Genomic DNA, 19,019 nt, shown 5'->3' on the forward strand with positions numbered 1-19,019 from the left:
CAAGTTGGGGGTGCCTGGGTAGCTCAGTGGGTTAACCTTCTGCCTTTGGCTCAGGTCATGATCCCAGGGTCCTAGGATTGAGCCCCACATCAGGCTCTCTGCTCAGCAGGGAGCCTGCTTCCCCTCCCCCTCTGGCTGCCTCTCTGCCCACTTGTGATCTCTCTCTCAGTCAAATAAATAAAGAAAATCTTTAAAATCAAGTTGACATAACACAATAAAAAAAATCAAATTGACCTTCAGAAGAAAAATAATCCAAAATATACCCTAGGTTGTGGTAATATTTTCAAAGAGGAGTTAAGCATTTTTCAGTGCTATAGTGTTTGCATTCATCAGTGCAGTTTTTTGTTCTGTTCTCTTTATGACCAAAATAATTTGAACCAGTTATTAGAATACAGTAGTTTGTGATGAGAAAAAAATAATACATGTCACAACTGATTGAATTCAACAGTTTGGGGTGTTTTTTAAAAGATTTTATTTATTTGAGAGAGAGTGGATGGGCAAAAAAACAGGGTGAGGGTCAAAAAAAGAGGGAGAAGCAGGCTCTTCAGAGCTGGGAGCCCAGTGTGGGGCTCGATCCCAGGACCCTGAGATCATGACCTGAGCCAAAGGCAGAGGCTTAACCCACTGAGCCACCCAGGCACCACTCAAGCATTTTGTTATTAATTTTATGAAGTGTTTCTTCACAATCTAGGAAAATATTTTTTCATCAATGGACACTGAAAACCATGAGAGAAATTACCTTACAATGGCAAAATGGGAAAGAATAAATTTTATTTTACTCTGCTGTAAAAAATTTCAAGAGGAGTGGGGTGCCTGGGTGCCTCAGTCGTTAAGCGTCTGCCTTCAGCTCAGGTCATGATCCAAGGGTCCTGGGATAGAGCCCCGTGTTGGGCTTTCTGCCCAGATGGAAGCCTGCTTCTCTATCTCCCACTCTTCCTGCTTGTCTTCCCTCTCTCACTGTTATCTCTCTCTGTCAAATAAATAAAAATCTTTTAAAAAATATTCAAGAGGAGTTACAGAAATGTCTTGAATAATATAAGATTGACAGACTGATTCAACAGAATGAATCATTAAGCTTCCCAGGGTGAGAGTTTTAAAGGTGACAGTACTCATTTATATATACATATATATGTATATATAAATTGTTTGTTATATCATTAGTCTTATTATCATGAATCCTATTATCCTGCTCTGTAATCCTATCCTTATTGTCCTATCTTATCAAGGTATAGCCAGTCTTACATAGGAACAGTTTATGCAGAACAACCTGCATGAAATTCACCCAGGAGATTTGTTAAAAATTCAATTTCCTGAGTCCTCCTCTCATATTTTGTGACTCTGGATTCAGTAAGTTTGAGTAGAGCCCAGGAGCCTGCATTTTTAACAAACCCCCTGACCCATCTTTACCCACTAAAACCAGAGAGTGAACTATGTTTTGTTTGTTCATGTATATTGCATGTACCATGTGCCTCTATAATACTAACTCAAGTCTGTGAAATAAGTTGAAAATATGGGAAGGGGGTGGGGGGGGGGGGGGGCGGGAAACTGACCTGTATACAGCCTAGCTTTTTAGAACTAAACTTGTAAGGAAGTTTGAAGAAAAATGTTCCCTCCTGGGCTCTATCTTTACATAAGCCCCTTGGTGTCACCTCTGGGTTAACTTCAGCTGCATATCTCTGTGGGCTCTGGTTGCCCTCTTCTCTCCTGCCAGGTAAGCTGGTGTACCAGGCTCAGTCCCCAGATGAAGGTGCCCTCGTCACTGCTGCCAGGAATTTTGGCTTTGTATTCCGTTCCCGCACATCTGAGACGATCATGGTAGTTGAAATGGGTGAGACCAAAGTCTACCAACTGCTGGCTATTTTGGACTTCAGCAATGTGCGCAAGAGGATGTCTGTTATTGGTAGGTGCCCCTCCTACTCAGTCCTCTCCCTTTATTTGTCTTTCATATACATTCACACGTTGACTTTCTCTTTTATATACACACAAATGTTTTCTCCTACTCAAATGCCTTCTCAAAGGTACCATGCCTCAAATACAAACACATAGCCATTCCTACTTTCTCCTTCACATATCCTATATATTTTCTCTTTGAGAGCTTGCTACCATATACCTCTTTAGTTTTCCTGGATAATGGCTTGTCTGAAACCTCAAAGCCAAGATAAGAACAGAGAATAAACCCATAAGAGATAGGGGGAGACAATATAAGGGAAATTCATACTATCTTACTCTCAAATAGTTTGAGCCTCAGACTGAAGAGGAAGAGGGTCATTCTTCATCCTTGGTCCTTACTAGGTATGGGCCTCGGTCTGGAACTTGTGCTTGGGAAGCTAAATGTGATTCTGCATCAGAGTCTTCCAAGATGACATTGAACCCATAGAAGAACTGGTTGCATAAGGTCTCTTTCCACTCCCACCAGCCTTTACTGACTGCAACATTTATCCTCTGTAACCACTCAATGAGTGCTTATCCCCCAAAAGAATCAGAAACAAATGTCATGGGAACAGCCTCATTCTATTCCTCAGTGGCCCAGACAAGTTCTTGTAACAATGGGCCTATATGGTTACTCTCTTAATTTGTTTGCCCTTAGTGAGGACACCTGAAGATCGAGTAATGTTATTCTGCAAGGGTGCAGACACCATTCTCTGTCAGCTGCTCCATCCATCCTGTAGATCCCTCAGAGATGTGACCATGGAACATTTAGATGTAAGTGTTTAGGTCACAGGGGAGGGAAGCTGTGGGTGGTTCTTTGTACATGGATTATGCGTCCACATATATTGTGTCCATGTGTTTCCCTATGGACGTATTTTAGTATCTGTGTCTCTTTAATTGATGGAAGAATAAAGACTACTTCATTGTGTGGCATTCCTAACGACTACATTGCCAGCTTCTGTGTCAAGAAGTTAGATGGCACAAAGGCATGATGAGAATTGTATCTGTGGGGACACTTACTACAATCAAAATGGTTCTCTCTGTGATTCCTGGCTCAGGAGGTACCATGGTCAGACCTAGAACTTACTTCAGAATTGGGCCTGCTGGTACAGGAGGCGCTACCTCACCAGCCATGGCAACTTTGAAGGTATAGAGGAAAAGGTGCCAGGCTTGGGCTATTTAGGGGACTACTGATTGTTACCAGTCTATGTTATCACAAGATTAGACTCCCCAGGGGTACCTTCCCCCTTGCCTATCCCACCCTCCTTCCACCCTCTAGGATTTGAGATGGATCTGAAAGAGAATGGCTCCAGCCTTCTGGCACTGGAAAGGAAAACCAAATCTATATTCTCCAAGATTTCTACTCATAAACCTAGATATATAAAGGGTTGAGGGAATAGGAAAGAGATGGGATGGGAGAGGGGCAGATCAGGAAAAAAAAAATTTTTTAAGAGGAAATAGATTGAAGAAAATGCTATTTTATTAAGCCACTTTGGTTTGACCCACATTAACACATTATCAGAAGTCAGAGAACAGATAGTCAATAAGCACATGAAAAGATACTTAGTTTCATCAGCTTTTAGGAAAATGCAAATCAAAAACCTCAAGATACTACTTCACATCACCAGGACAGCTAGATGATCAGATAATAATAAGTAATGGTAAGGTATAGAGAAATTGTAACCTTCATACATTGCTGATGGAAATGTGAAATGATACAGTCATTCTCATGGACTGAGCCACCCAGGCACCCCATGATGCAGTCATTTTAGAAAACAGTTTGGCAGTTCCTGAAAAAGTTAAGGGTAGAGTTATCATATGACCCAGCAACTCCACTCCTAGGTATATTCCCACGAGAAATGAAAATAAACATCCACACAAAAACTTGTACACATAGTTTATAGCAGCATTATCTATAATAGTGAAAAAGTAGCAACAGCCCAAATGTCCATCATGATTGGCATGGATGAATAGATAAATATAATGTGGTATATCTAAACAACAAATATTATTCAGTCCCCAAAAGGAACAACATACTGATACATGCAGATGAACCTTGAAAACATTATGTTAAGTGAAAGAAGCTAGTCACAAAAGGCCCCATAATGTATAATTTCATTTATATGAAATATCCAGAATAAACAAATCTATAGAAACAAGTAGATTAGTGGTTGCCAAGAGCTGGGGGAAAAGAGAATGGGAATGACAGCTAATGGGTACAGGATTTCCTTTGGCAATGATGAAAATGTTCTGGAATTAGATAGTAAAGGATGCACAACTGTATGAGTGTAATTTTTTTAACCACTTATTTGTATACTTTAAAAAGTATGAATTTTATGCTCTATACATTATATTTCAGGTTTTAAAAAAAGTTGGTGAAGTATCCAACATAGGACAGTTCTTATGTCCTATACTGGTTCCCAGAGGCCACAGTATTTTCTATGGGCTAGTTTGAAAAACTTATCTTCTAACCTTCCAGAACACATGAATTGGGGTATCTTCTCAGAGAGCATTTCCACAGGCTGGCTCCAAAGGGGATCATAAAACTGTTTCAGATATTTTGACCTGCGTCCTGCTACCCACCTTTACAGATACCCATAATGGAGCCTGACTACACTGCAATCTGTTAACCACAGATGAGAAATTTGTAAGAGTGAAGCTTATACTCAGAAGTCAAGATTCAAAACCTCTTTTTTAAAAAAAGATTTTATTTATTTATTTGAGAGAGCACAAGCAGGGGGAGGGACAGAGGGGAGGGAGAAGCCGACTCTCCACTGAGTACAGAGCCTAAGAAGGGGCTCCATCCCAGGACTCTGGGATTATGACCCAAGCCAAAGGCAGACCCTTAAGTGACTGAGCCACCCAGGTGCCCCAAGATTCAAAAACTCTTACAAAACACAGCCTCCGGGCCCTCTACGACAGGAATCAGCAAGCGTCTCATATAAAAACAAGCAACAGTCAGGATTTGCCCACCACAATAGAAAAGAAAAAAAAAACACAAGTAAGAGGTAAGTAAGAAATAACTTCAGTGCAGACTACTAAATTATTTGTTGAATGAATTAAGGATCTGTCAGTGTGTTAAACCTCGTTTAGTATCCTAAGCAAGATCAGTTTCTGCCATGTCTCTTCCTTCTAAGAAGTCTCTGACATCTTCTCTCAGGCTTCTCTTCATAGCTGCTTCTGCTAACAGCACAGAGGTTTAAGATATGGTATTCCATACATACATTGTTTTATGCTCATTTCACTCAGGAGTTTCACAGGCAACTAAGAGCAGAATATCAGGATAATAAAATTCTTTTTCTCTTTGCTCTTATAATGCCAAAGTGAATTATTTTGAAGTTTACTATAACAGTGATCATGGAGAATTTTTATTCATGTGCAATTCTCAGGACATAAAATCTAACTCACCCTCAGTTGGATGTGAGTTCTGCCCTAAACTACCCACACTCTCACCTGGCTCTCCTTATGACCCAGAGAATACTTTGCAGGATAGGATATAATATAGTTTATAAGATAGGATATACTGGTGGCCATAGAGCAAAAAGATGCTAACTCACCCAAAGACCATTTCTGCAGTGCATCATCAACACGGCTGGCTGTGGCTAATCAACTGAGTCAGCCAATCAGCTGTAGACTAATATACAAGTGTGTGTGTGCTTTTTGAGGGGCCTGTTGATACTTGAAGGAAGGCAGGGAAAGAGGAAAATAAAATGAATGTATGGGGTGCCTGGGTGGCTTAGTCAGTTAGGCATCTGCCTTCAGCTCAGGTCATGATCCCCGAGTCCTGATAAAGCTCCCTGTTCTGGGGCGGGGGTGGGGGGCTGCTTTTCCCTCCCCACTCCCCTTGCTTGTGCACTCTCTCTCTCTCAAATAAATGAATAAAATCTTTTTTTTTAAAAGACTTTATTTATTCACTTGACAGAATCACAAGTAGGCAGAGAAAGAAAGGAGGAAGCAGGCTCCCTGCTGAGCAGAGCCCGATGCGAGGCTCAATTCTAGGACCCTGAGATCATGACCTGAGCCAAAGGCAGAGTCTTAACCCACTGAGTCACCCCAGGCGCCCCAATAAAATCTTTTTTTAAAAAATGAATGTATGCTTGTAAAAGTAGTAAGATCTTTGATTATATTTTATAACAACTCCTTTTACTTTAGTATTCTATTCTCATATTACAGACATCATTATCCTCTCTGTAGGCAGTGAATTACTATCCCAATTTTACAACAAAAAAAATCTAGAAGGCTAAATTTTTCCCAGGGTCACACAGGAAATTATCTAACTACAGGTAAAAGCTAGAACTCTCTATATTTCAGAAGTACTTTCAAACTTTGCCCCCAGTTATGCTGGCCCCACCTTTAAGACATTATTCTGAGAAAGCTCAACAGTTGTTTTGTGGTTAGGCTGGGTACTAGCCCCATGGTACTAATCATTAAATCCTATTTTGCAGGCAAATGGGCAGTGGGGTCAGTTGGCCTCTTCCTAAACTCAGCCCTCACCCAGCCCAGGCCTACTCAGTGCACAACATGTCTTCCAGGATTTTGCCTTTGAAGGTCTCCGCACCCTCATGGTGGCCTACCGAGAAGTGGATAATGCCTTCTACCAGGCCTGGAGCAAGAAGCACAGTGAAGCCTGCCTGTCTTTGGAAAATCGGGAAGATAAAATATCAGATGTCTATAGAGAGATGGAAAAAGACTTGATGGTTAGTGTGAAGAAGCCAGGGACAGATTGGGGGCAGCACTGGGGGTGGAAGTTAGCAGACTGAGCAAGGTCTCTAAGAGTGACTTCCAGCAAATCAATAGGTTCAGGGACTCTGGATACAGGATACTGGAATCCAGGCTGATTCAGAATGTCCTGGATCTTTGAAATCAACAAATAATGAGGGGGGTGAGGAGGTGGAATGCACTATTTGCAAATTGTATCCCAAAGCTACTCACAGAAGCTAAGTAATCTGGGAAAGATGAGGATCTGAATAATGCATAGATTAGATAATCCAGAACTAACTGATGAAAATATTCACTCATTCATTCAACATATTTACTAAGCACCTCCTATGTGCCAGGAATGTTTTAAGCCCTGAGCATGTAGCAGTAGACAAAAACAGACAAAAATAACATATATAGATTTTGGATAATGAAGTGCTATGGGAGAAAATAAAGCCAGAGAGATAGCTAGGGAATATCGGCATACACATGTATGTTTTAGAGAGGGCAGAGTATAGTTACTATTTTATATAGGGTACTTTGAGCAGAAACCTGAAGAAGGTGGCGAGCCAAGCAGACCTCTGGGGGAATTAGCTTTCCAGACAGAGGGAATGACATAAGTGAAATCCCTGAAACAGGAATAGGCCTAACTTGTTAGTTGAACAGCGAGTCAGTTAGTGGGGCTGATAAAGTATAAGTGAGGAGGAGAGAAAAAAAGGACATGAGACAGAGAAGTAGTAGAGTGTCCTCATAAACCAGCGTAAGTACTCACAATGAGATATGGAAAGCCATTAAAGAATTCAACCAAAGAAGTGATGTGATAGCTTAAAAAAAAAATTATTTATTTGAGAGAGAGAGAGAGAGAGAATGAGTATGAGCAGGGGGAGGTGCAGAGGGAGAGGGACAAGCAGACTGCACTGAGTGCAGAGCCAGATGTGGGGCTCAATTCGAGGACCCTGACATCACAACCGGAGTCAAAAAGAAAAAGTTTTTGACCAGACTGACACAGGCTGGCTCTGCTGAAAACAGAAATTTCTGATACCAGATGGGAAAACAGAGATCCCAGAGGTCATACATCTCCTTCCATCATCAGTTCAGCGGTTAGTATTTCTAGTCTGTCCTTCTGGAGGCCTAAAAGAAATCAGCCGATTGTTTGTCTGTCTGTCAGTTCCTTAGACTGAGTCCTGGTGCCCATCCCTCTGGTCAACACTGGAAAGCCGGTAAGTGTACTCTGAAGCAAAAGAGCAGTGAAAGTGTGTTGAGAAACAGATGGTTTAGAAGTAGCACACAGCTTCATGTATGACTTGGATAAGTCTTTTCCCTCTTTGACCCCTGACATTCTGTGTCTCAGTTTGATTTATGTGGTTGAAAAGCTGCATCTGTTGTGATGCTTATGGATCCTTATGTCAGGACAGAGCCAGCTTGCTAACGAGGATGATGAGGTGCCAGTTGAGTTGTTGGGTAGCACTAAATGCTGTGACATTCTCCCTCCTTCTCACTCACTGTTCTCTCTGTCCCAAGCTATTAGGGGCCACAGCCATAGAAGACAAGCTCCAGGATGGTGTACCTGAGACAATCACCACCCTGAACAAAGCCAAAATTAAGATATGGGTCTTAACTGGAGATAAGCAAGGTAACGGGGAGCTCCTCACTTCACCAGTTCTCTTCCCTGTCCACCTTAGCCATTTCTTTTATTTTGCATTTTCTTTTTATCTTAGCCATTTATTTGACAAATACCTTATAGTTCAGGTCAAGTCCTTACAGGACACCTTCACTCCTAGTTTTGTACACAGTCTTCTAAGAGTATATTTTATGCTGGATGCTGTGTTAGGCAGTGAGGACACGGAGATGATTCAGTCAGACACAACCCCTGTCACTCAGGAACCCACAAGCTAAAAACTTTGGAATTACCTTGGAATATACCCTCTCTGTTGTCCCAAAGATTCATTGTCTCACCATGTCCCACCGAGGGTTCTGAAGATCCCCTTTTGACTGTGCCACCACCGTAGTTCAGCCTTTGTCCCCTTTGATTGTACATTTACAAAAAAACTTCTGATCTCTGTCTCTTGTCCATATTGATTTCAGTATAGCCTCTATACAACCATCAGCTTGATCTTACTAAAATATACTACTTTTATATGCTCTTCCTCTGCTCAGATACCTTCAGAAACTCTATGTGGTAAAGTCAGACTCCACTGTACAGCCTTCAAGATCTTGATAATCTGTTGCTACCTACATATACTTATCTCCATCCTGATGTGACCATTATTTTTAGTATGTCCCAAACAATCCAGTTCCTACTCTAGGGCCTCTGTTTGGGTTGTTTCCCTGTTTGTAATGGTTTTTTTCCGACCTCTAAATAAGTCTTACTCGTCCTTCAAAGTCTTTTCCCAAGTAAGTTTCTATGACATTACAATCTCTCCTCTGAATTTTGATACCATTGCAGAGAGGGCTCAGGATTAAATTTTTGTAAATTGTTTTCCTTAGTATGAATTTATTCCAAATTCCAGGTTCTTGATGTAAAGACCACAACCGAAACAGTCCCCCATAAACTCTGGCATAAAAGCAGGCACAGGGAAATACATCCTGACTGTTTGGAAAAGTGGATGCAGACTGGAATTGTTTTAGGAAATAAGGGAAGGCCCTGTTGGAAGGCTAAGCCAGAATGGTGCTGTCTTCGGCGGCACATATGTGAAAATTGGAATAAAATAGAGAAGGTTAGCATGGCCCCTGCACAAGAATGACAGGCAAATTCATGAAGTGTTCCTTGTTAAAAAAATGAAAGAAAAAGAAAGACTAAACCAGAATCATCCTAGTTATTGATAAGTAACTCACTAGTCTGTACTAGGCTGAGTGTCTCCTATGTGTTTGAATATGGTCTCCACTGACTCATAAAAAATATACTTTGACTGCCTCCATGGCAAATGTGGACAAATGGGCTCTGCTGCCCACCATTAGTGCTTATGTACGTATACACTTTTGTAAAGACCCTGTCCCAGCCAAAATGTGGCCAGTGTTCCCCCCCTTCCCTGCAGAGACTGCTGTGAACATTGCCTATGCCTGTAACATATTTGAGGAAGAAATGGATGGAATATTCATCGTGGAAGGCAAGAATGATGAGACTGTTCGGCAAGAACTCAGGTACAGATGGGAGAACTGCCACAGCTCTTAACTTACTATGACTCCCACACTGTCAGAAGGAACAAAGAAGATACGGAGAAGTGGGGGCAAAAAACTAAAATACTTGAGATGATTTTGTGAAGAAGCTTTAGGGCTCAAGGAGTTGGAGAAGTGTGGTGTGTGGATGGTCAGGGACCTGAGACAATGGCAGTTCTCGGGAGGCAGTCGAGTTTGGCTGGTGCTTTATAGAGGCTATGTACCTCCTTTGCCCACTTACATTCTGGGACACTTTCACTTTCCTAAGCTCTGGGGCTTTCAGTCAAACATTAACCACTACTCTTGACTTTCAGGTTGGCAAGGAAAAAGATGAAACCTGAGTCTCTACTGGAATCAGACCCAGTAAACACCTACCTGAACACGAAGCCCCAAATGCCCTTCAGAATACCTGAGGAGGTGCCCAATGGCAACTATGGCTTGATCATCAATGGCTACAGTCTGGTGGGCAGTGCAGAGCTACAACTCTATTCTCTTCTCCCAAGGAATTTTTTTCCTAGGTCCAGCCTGCTTCAGGGAAATTTTAAGACCCCTTCTCTATTTCATCAGTCACCTTTTCCCCCTTTCTTCTGGTGCTCTTTCCCAACAGACATCTTTCCCTATCTTTCTCTAGGCAGGAATAATGAAGAAAGAGAAGCCATGTTCCTTCCTTATCCAAATTCTTCACTACTGATGTGGCTTATCAGTTAGAGGAAGTGGGGAGCAAACAGAACCAGGTCCTCTAAAAAGTCGTTTGGCCTTTATAGCCTAGTTAACTGATTTGACCCAGTGAGAAAGGCTGACCAGTTTCCCATTGGAGGCTGGGTCAGATGTGAGGATGCCTAAAAGTGACTTGGGGACTTAGCCTCCCTTGGGAGTGCAGTACCTGGAAGCCACTATGCCTGACCTTTGTAGTATAGGGGAGTATGGCTATGGGGAAGGGCCTAGGAAGATCTTGTTCTGAGAGCCTTTTTGGGCAACCTGAAATGTGGGTGTGTCCTGGTCCTGCAGGCCTATGCTCTAGAAGGGAACCTGGAGTTGGAACTGCTGCGAACAGTGTGCATGTGCAAGGGAGTGATCTGCTGCCGGATGACACCCCTTCAGAAGGCCCAGGTGGTAGAGCTGATGAAGAGGTACAAGGAGGTGGTGACACTGGCCATCGGGGATGGGGCCAATGACGTCAGCATGATCAAAGGCATGTGAGGGACGGGGGACCATAACCTCCAACCAAGGGCTTGCACTTTCCTTCCTCCATGGGCAAAAACCAACCTGAGTGGCACTGTGTTTTGGATTCACACTCTTGCATATCATATATATTGTACATTTATAATGTTTGCAACTTCATTCATGCTCCTCTATACCTGCATTCCCACTTATTTACACATGCATACATCAGTCCATATGCAGACATGCACACATTCAACTGCATGCACTTAACACACGTATATGCCTGGCTTCCATAAGACATATGCATATATTCACAGAATAGGCCATGGAACTACAATACCATCTTTCCAAGGTGGCATCAAAGTCTACAGAAAGAACCCCTGGGCATGAGTCATAGTCTGTTCCTTTTTTGAAAGCTGTATGCCTGAGCAATGTTAAGCAGAAGACAAGACTGCTCAACCAGGGCATTAGCTATGAGGCACAATGTAGGGATCTCTTCTTTCCTGAGGCAGTGTTCATTAGAACTTGTCCTGACTCACCTGGCTGGAGGAGAATAGCAGACTTACTGATGCTTTGAACCAATAGAAGCAAATGGCTGAAATTTGTTTTCATTTCAACTGAGTGTTGTTAGCTTCCAGCAACTTGTGGTTCTGTCAAATATGGACAACATCTAGAGGTCCTCTAGCCCAACCACTCTCTCCATCCAGGAAACACTAGCAGACATTCTAGCCGTGTCTTTAATACCAGGAAGTGTTCTCGATAGCTTCCTCGCTTTCTAGAATTCTCTGGTTTTTAGGGCCTTAGAAATTTCAACTATTCCATTAAGCAATGCAATAGATATATACCAGAAGATGAGTGAATTTACCCTACACTACAACAGACTAATTAAAACTTTTAGGAACTTTGGTCTTATTTTCCATCAAGTGTAATCCTTGTTTTATCTAGAAAAAGTCATGTTAGGCCTCTGAAGAACTTGCTTTTCACTAACAAAATAGGTACATCATTTATTTCCTCCTAACAGGTGGATTTTTAGCTCTAGATAAACATTGATAATTAAATATTGTATTAGATTGACATCTATCCTGCATCTTTAATTGATTTAAGTGGCTTCGAGAGATAACAGGAAATTTTAACTTCAGCATCTGGACAGCAGGAAAGACCCTAGATGGCTATAGTAGGTACAAAGACCATCTAAGAGAGCTTTCTAGTACTAGCCATGCCAGGCATTCCTGAGTGTTTTCCAATGTAAAATAAGGTGTTTATACAACATGATCTCAGCCTTTCTTTTACACTTCCCAACCTGGGAGCCCAGCAGACAAGCTTTGTGGTTGAGAAGCTTATGGGATTTCTTTGCAGCTGCCCACATTGGGGTTGGCATCACTGGCCAGGAGGGAATGCAGGCCATGCTCAACAGTGACTACGCCATCTCCCAGTTCTGCTATCTTCAGCGTTTACTTTTGGTCCATGGCCGATGGTCCTATAATCGCATGTGCAAGTTTCTCAGCTACTTCTTTTACAAAAACTTTGCCTTCACCCTGATGCACTTCTGGTATGCCTTCTTCAGCGGGTTCTCTGCACAGGTAGGAGATCTGGTGACATTCCCCACTCTGGTCAGCTGGGTCTTTTCTACTCACCCCCACTTCAGCCATCTCAGACCCCTTTTCTTTTCTAGAGACCAATGTATGACATATTGCCATCCATCCATAAAGCTTCTCACATGGGGGCACTTGGGTTGCTCATTCAGTTAAGCATGAAGGTCCTCAACCATGCTGATCCCATCTAACCTTACATTTAACCTTAGATTTCCAAACCCTAACTTTTCTGGCTTGGCTTTGACTTGGACTTGATTCCTATCTCCAAAACTCTCCCATAAGATATTTTCACCTTTTACCTGACATGGAGACCTAGTTTCCAAACATAGATAGTATGTGGAAATTCTTGGATCTGGTAGTTTTTTTAGTATCCAAAGCAATCTTTATGGAACAGACTAAGCTTCAAGGGGCCTCTGAGTCTTGCCAGGCAGGTTAGTTATGGTGTTCACCTGTAGCCCAATTTCATAACACAGCTTCCCTTACTTCTGCCTCTCCACCCCGATACCCCTTCTCTGTGCCCCAAACATATACTGTTGTTGCTTTAATGAATTAATTCCACATTTGAGTATAAAATCTCCCCCACAGTAATGGAGAGAAGTAGGACCTGGATTTTTATATTCTAAGAGGAATCCTTTTTCCTATGAGAAGTTTTTCAGGGTTCTCACATTCCTAAGAAAAACAAGCTCAGGAATTATTATCTTGGGAAATCCCTACTACCTTTGTTGCCTTGGGCTCTGGGGGAAACAGATTGTTCAGCAGAAAATAATTGACTCGTATACCCCCAATTGTTTAACAAAGTCATTCTAGTATGCGAGAGGTGTATTCATATGTGTGTGTTTTGCTGACCTCTTGTGGCTAGTAAAGGAGCCCTCTCTGGGCCCCAAGGATGGAGCACCCAGCTAGGAAAAGGTTACTGAGTCTATTCTACTTACCACTGTTAAAAAGTACCCAGTGTTGTAGAAGCTACTGAATGTATAAATCAGATTAAAGAGCCCAGAGGCTTACACGCCTGAAAGTTCAGGGGTACAGCTAGCATTCCCTAGCAGACACTCTGGATCTTTTCTGTGCACGGATGGGCAGTGCAGGTCATGGTAGGGTTGTTCCAAATCAACCTTGTAGCGTTGGCCACAAACAAGCTTGATGTGGCCTTGCCCCAGCCTGGGACACAGAGTTCTGACTTCTGTAGGACCAAACAGAGATGGGGGTCAGCCTTCTCTGTCAGATTTCTGAAATCCAAATCCTGCCCTAGGTTAGTGTAGTGGTGGGTAGGTGGACCAGAAGGGACTCTTGAACCTGGGAGGTGGAGCTGGGACTTTGGAAAACAGAGGAATCTAAGAAATCTCCTTGGTATTCTCTTAGACAGTTTATGATACCTGGTTTATCACTTTCTACAACCTGGTCTACACCTCCCTCCCTGTCCTGAGCTTGAGTCTGTTTGACCAGGTAAGACCAGCGGCAAACCTCTTAGTCAGGACTAAAGCCCTTGGGCCCTTGAGGAGTATTCACAAGAGTGGGAAGGACAAGAGCTGAGTTCTACAAAGGCAGTTGTAAATGGAATAACTTCTAGAGCAAGGAAGGGAGCTTATCACCTGGAGAGGTATCATGGGATAAAGTAAAGAATCTTCCTCCACAGAGAATAATCATCAGTTTTAGAAATCCAAGTTTTCCTGTGTCAATTTTATTTTTGTAGAGAGAAACATAGTAATTGTGCTTTATAGTAAATTGAGTGTGTATAAAAGGTAGTTAAAGGAAATAGAGTTATTAGGGCAAGACTAGGTAAAACAAGGAACTTCAAGAAGTGAGAGATACAGAGATAAAGTACAACTTACATACAGAGATAAAGTAAGCCAATTCAGGGTGATCTAGTGAGAGTCCTGAAGGCCAAGCATGGGAATGTGAGTATGATACTTTGAGTCCTGAGGAGTCAGCCTAGGGGATATCATCTGTCCCTGTCAGAAATTTCCTGGGCATTGGGGGGTCCTAGTATCACACCTCTCTTTCCTCTTCTGTCCCAACTTCCTGTCTTGGGCACATTGAATAGAAACGAAGCCTCCAAAGAGGAATAAAATAGCTGAAAGAGGACACCAAGGCATCATGGTTTCCTGGTCTCCATCAGGGTAGGAAGTCGAATTCTCCACAAGGTAGCTGTTAGCCACAGAGCAACAAGAGGGATGAGTTGTGTCCCATGAAGCTTCTCAGTTGACTAATTCTAGGGATCCACAACCTCTCAAAAACAAGCTGCAAGCTTTGTTATCCAAAGTTTCTGGTTTAGGAGATGAAGATGATCCAATGGCATTCACACGGAGAATCCTGTCACCTGATTTACCATTAGCTATGGAAATGGGAAGAGCATTACAGAACATGGATACCTCCATGTGACTAGCTGGTCCCCATTGGCTTCCCCCTCTCCTTTTATTGGATTTTGACGCAAAAATTACTCAACTAAAGGAACACTTAAAACTGGGGCCTCATGTACCAACTGCCCCCCATCCTAAGCTCCCATTCTCCCTTCCAGCTACCCCCAACCCTAGTTACTCCCCACCTCCCCTCTCCTAACTGCTTCCAGGTCCTTACCGCCACCTTGACCTTCTCCTAGCTTTCTTCCACCACCTAGATCCTTGCCTAGAGTGTAGGACTTCAGGAAGGGTCTATGGTCACTGCTCTGGTCTCTGGTTCCACCTCTCAAGTAATCCATGAGGAAGTTCCTAGGCAGGCTGTCAGCAGATGCAGTGAGGGAAGAAACTTCTACTCCAATGGAGATAGGAACTTCTATGGAGAGACCCTAAACTTTCCTCCTTACCCTCTGGTACTTCCAGGACGTGAATGAAACATGGAGTCTACGCTTCCCAGAGCTGTATGACCCAGGCCAGCACAACCTCTATTTCAACAAGAAGGAATTTGTGAAGTGTTTAGTGCGTGGGATCTATAGTTCCTTCGTGCTGTTCTTTATCCCTATGAAGACCATTCACAACTCAGTGCACAGTGATGGGAAAGAGATCTCTGACTACCAGTCCTTCTCCCTGCTAGTACAGACTGCCTTGCTCTGCGTGGTCACAGTGCAGGTGTGGCTAGGGGAGGAGGGGAAGGGGTGGTGGAGGAGGATTGGGTGGGGAGCCTGTCTGGAAGAAAGGGAAAGAAGGAGGGAGGAAAAGTGGGAAGGGATATTCTCCACTATGGACTGGAGAAGGGAGGTGGCCGATATGTCCCAGGTTGTACAGTATTGCACATAAAAGAGTGTTTTTCAGATTGCCCTGGACACAACCTACTGGACGTTGATAAGCCACATCTTCACCTGGGGTAGCCTGGGTTTCTACTTTTGCATCTTATTCCTCCTGTACAGTGATGGCTTGTGCCTAATGTTCCCCAATGTCTTCCAATTCCTAGGTAAGGCTATGCCCACTCAGTGTGTGGCAAGGAGGTGGAGGGTAGGGTTGGGAAGTGTGAACAAAGTATATTTCTTTAATAAATGTTCACTGTCCAGGTATTACTATGTACTAGGCTTTGTGGATATAGATAGGAATAAGACATGGCCTCTGCCCCAGAAGGACTCAAAATCTAGCCAGGGGAATACTTTACCCTCTTAGATTTTTCTAAGATATTTTCAAATTTCTTATCTAACTTAATCTTTGCAAGCATCCTATGAGGTAGAAATGGCAAGAATTATTAGTACTATTTTAGAGACTTTTAAAAATTAAATTACTCAAATCTAGCTCTCCTGCTTCCCAGTCCAGTATCCTTTATACAGCATACCACTGTATACTGCCTTATTGTCTCCCATATTAATTTCCCTACCTTTCATTCTACTTTGATGGGAACAAAATACAGTGAGAGTGGATAATAGATGTAGCTGCCTCTCACCTCTCATCAAGCCACTCATTTTTCCTCTCCAAAAACCTGTATCCCATTCTTGTGTCCAGGCCAGTGTTCCAGGATTCCTATAACCTGCCCCCACTCTCTTGCCCTGCCCACCCTTTAGAGGGAGATGAAGGCATGTGAATTCACAGTGCCTTTGGCTTTACAAAGGACCTCACTGTAATTCTTCTGCATTTATATTATTAGGAAACTTAATGGTCTCCAAACCAGTAACTTCCTTTTTTGGAATGGAGAGTTCTCTAATTCTGGCTGACGGTCCCCTTCCTCTAGGCTCTGGTTCAGCCTCCCTCCTGCACCTCATTGTTTACAGGTGTGGCCAGGAACACTCTGAACCTGCCACAAATGTGGCTGATTATTATCCTCAGCGTGGTCCTCTGTATTTTGCCTGTGATTGGGTACCGATTTCTCAAACCATTGTTCTGGCCTGCCGACGTGGACAAGGTGAGTGGAACAAGGAATCTACCCAGATAGAATTCATGGTCCTGTCTGTCTTTGCCTCGGTGGATAAAAACCCTGTCCTCCATGCTCTGACTATAGATTATGAACAGAATTCATCTTTGGACAAGACATCCACTGCTACCCCCTACCCAGACCAAACTGAGACACATAAGGCCTCGACGTTCTGCCTATGCATTCTCCCACAAACAGGGCTTTGGGGCCCTCATCACTTCAGGCAAAACAATGAAGGACAAGGTATTCAAGAAAAACAGCTTTTCTTTTAAAAAGTAAAGGCCCTTAGGGAAATCCCAAAGGAATCAGTCATTGCTCTTCCTCCCTTGTATCCGCACAAATTAAGGATGGATTAGAGCCCCAGGAAAACTAGAATAAACCTGCCATTCTGCTCTCACTCTAGGGGCTCAGCCTCTTCATTCCCTAGAAGGTTGTGGCCAGGTAAGGCAAGGAAAGGTAAAGAAAGGACCTCCTGATATCTGTCAGAGTTGCAGCGGTTCAAGAAAAAGTGACGTCAGGCTTCCCTTCCACCACCCCTTCCAAGTTTTAATCCAGACAAGCAACTATGGAAGTGGTGAGTGAAAGGGGGCAACATAAGAAAGGGGAAAAAAGAAATATATATATAGATACATATATAGATAGATAGATAGATATCTCTATCTATCTATATATATATATCTCCTAAGAATCTTACTTTGGGTCCTGTTTCCCATACCCAGAGCAACTGTAAACATTTCCAGGGCTCCACACAAGTATATCTCACCAGATACCTTTCTCAGGTTCATCCAGGGAATTCAGGGTAAGTCTTTTGCTGGCCCTGGGTCTCAAAAGGAGGAGGCAGCTATGAGAAGTTGATCATAAAAAGCTGAAGGAGAGTTTCTGGACCAAAAAGAAAAAAAAGCTGGGGGGGGGGGGAGGCGGGGAGCTGGTTCCTGCCTTGATAGGACAGCTCAAGATTTCGCCTTCTTCCCCTCTCTTTGACCCCTTTTATCCAAGAGCTGACACCTTTTCAGGCTTCAGAACTGGGAGAAGGAGACTGCTGGGGATGTTTAAAAATCCTTTCTTGAGGGGGTATAAGCCACAATTGATGAACATTTGTCTTCATTCCATAAAATTACTTTGAGAAGAAATTGTATGTACTTGGGAAATTGTTTCTGAGAAGTTTATGGAGTAATAAATTGCTTATTTTGGAGTGGAGAGATGTATATGATCTGTTGGATCCCAGTGACAGTAACATCCAAGCAGTATCATTGGCCCCACTGCCCTATCCACCCCTTTTCTCTCCTTCTGCAGTTCCATTTCACTTTTCTGTCCTTTGTTGCTAAACTCTATCTTGACCTCAATATGACCACATCCTTTGACCATGGAGCTTTATCCCCTTTACACACCTTGGTACTAGGTTGAGTGACTTCATCCAGAATTCGTTTATCAACAGAATGAAGATTTTAAACTATCTTAGATCTTTCTTAGAACAAGATCCATTTATTAAACTGATTCTGAAATCCTTCATTTACTTGAATCCTAGGAAATTCACTCTCAGTCCACCAACATGTATTAATCATTTTCCCCCAAAATGTCACCCAGGATGCTGCCACCGTGATCCCAGTCACCCAAGGCAGTGATGGAAATCATTCCACACTCTTCCTCTAGTCTGATGTCTATTAATAGGTCATCAAGAAATGTAAACTCTGGGGTGCCAGGGTGGCTCAGTCATTAAGCATCTGCCTTCAGCTCAGGTCATGATCCAGGATCCTGTGATCAAGCCCCGTGTCAGGCTCCCCACTCAGTGGGAAGCCGGCTTCTCCCTCTCCCACTCACCTTGCTTGTGTTCCTTCTCTGGCTGTGTATCTCTGTGTCAAATAAATAAATAAAATCTTAAAAAAAAAAAAGAAATGTAAACTCTGCCTCTATTATGTCTTGTTTTCGGTTCCCTCCATCATTACTACTCTTGTTCAGACTTCGATCATCTTTCATCTGAATTATTGCATAAAATCTCCCAACTCACGTTCCTCATTTTCCCCTATCTAAAGCATCCCACCAATACTACTTCCAGAGTAATATTTATAAATAGCAAATTTGATGGGCGCCTGGGTGGCTCAGTGGGTTAAAGCCTCTGCCTTCGGCTCAGGTCCTGATCCCAGAGTCCTGGGATCCAGC

The 19,019-nt window shown here is 42.9% G+C and overlaps 1 protein-coding gene and 1 non-coding gene across 3 annotated transcripts in view; both read left to right on the plus strand.

Annotated features, from left to right (window-relative positions):
• LOC101673740 (phospholipid-transporting ATPase FetA-like) overlaps positions 1–18,606 on the plus strand; it is a 115,506-nt gene extending 96,900 nt beyond the window's left edge. Inside the window, exons 17-29 of one of the 2 annotated variants that reach the window (XM_004747511.3) lie at positions 1,712–1,900; positions 2,588–2,703; positions 6,462–6,626; positions 8,149–8,260; positions 9,663–9,768; positions 10,098–10,245; positions 10,792–10,975; positions 12,304–12,527; positions 13,899–13,982; positions 15,356–15,601; positions 15,785–15,923; positions 16,723–16,853; positions 16,950–18,606. In XM_004747511.3, coding sequence (XP_004747568.2) covers positions 1,712–1,900; positions 2,588–2,703; positions 6,462–6,626; positions 8,149–8,260; positions 9,663–9,768; positions 10,098–10,245; positions 10,792–10,975; positions 12,304–12,527; positions 13,899–13,982; positions 15,356–15,601; positions 15,785–15,923; positions 16,723–16,853; positions 16,950–17,141 — 2,036 coding nt within the window. In that variant the 3' untranslated portion in view covers positions 17,142–18,606. Of the gene's footprint in view, positions 1–1,711; positions 1,901–2,587; positions 2,704–6,461; positions 6,627–8,148; positions 8,261–9,662; positions 9,769–10,097; positions 10,246–10,791; positions 12,185–12,303; positions 12,528–13,898; positions 13,983–15,355; positions 15,602–15,784; positions 15,924–16,722; positions 16,854–16,949 lie in introns of those variants that run through there. The other variant, XM_045081556.1, reaches the window with a different exon arrangement.
• Positions 9,296–9,402, plus strand: LOC123392506. Its single transcript, XR_006607228.1, has one exon. It is a non-coding gene; the product is annotated as a U6 spliceosomal RNA (small nuclear RNA).
• Positions 18,607–19,019: the final 413 nt, after the last annotated feature.

The sequence above is a fragment of the Mustela putorius genome, unplaced genomic scaffold, assembly GCF_011764305.1.
Source record: "Mustela putorius furo isolate JIRA1106 unplaced genomic scaffold, ASM1176430v1.1 tig00000580_pilon_pilon_pilon, whole genome shotgun sequence".
Taxonomy (NCBI): Eukaryota; Metazoa; Chordata; class Mammalia; order Carnivora; family Mustelidae; genus Mustela; species Mustela putorius.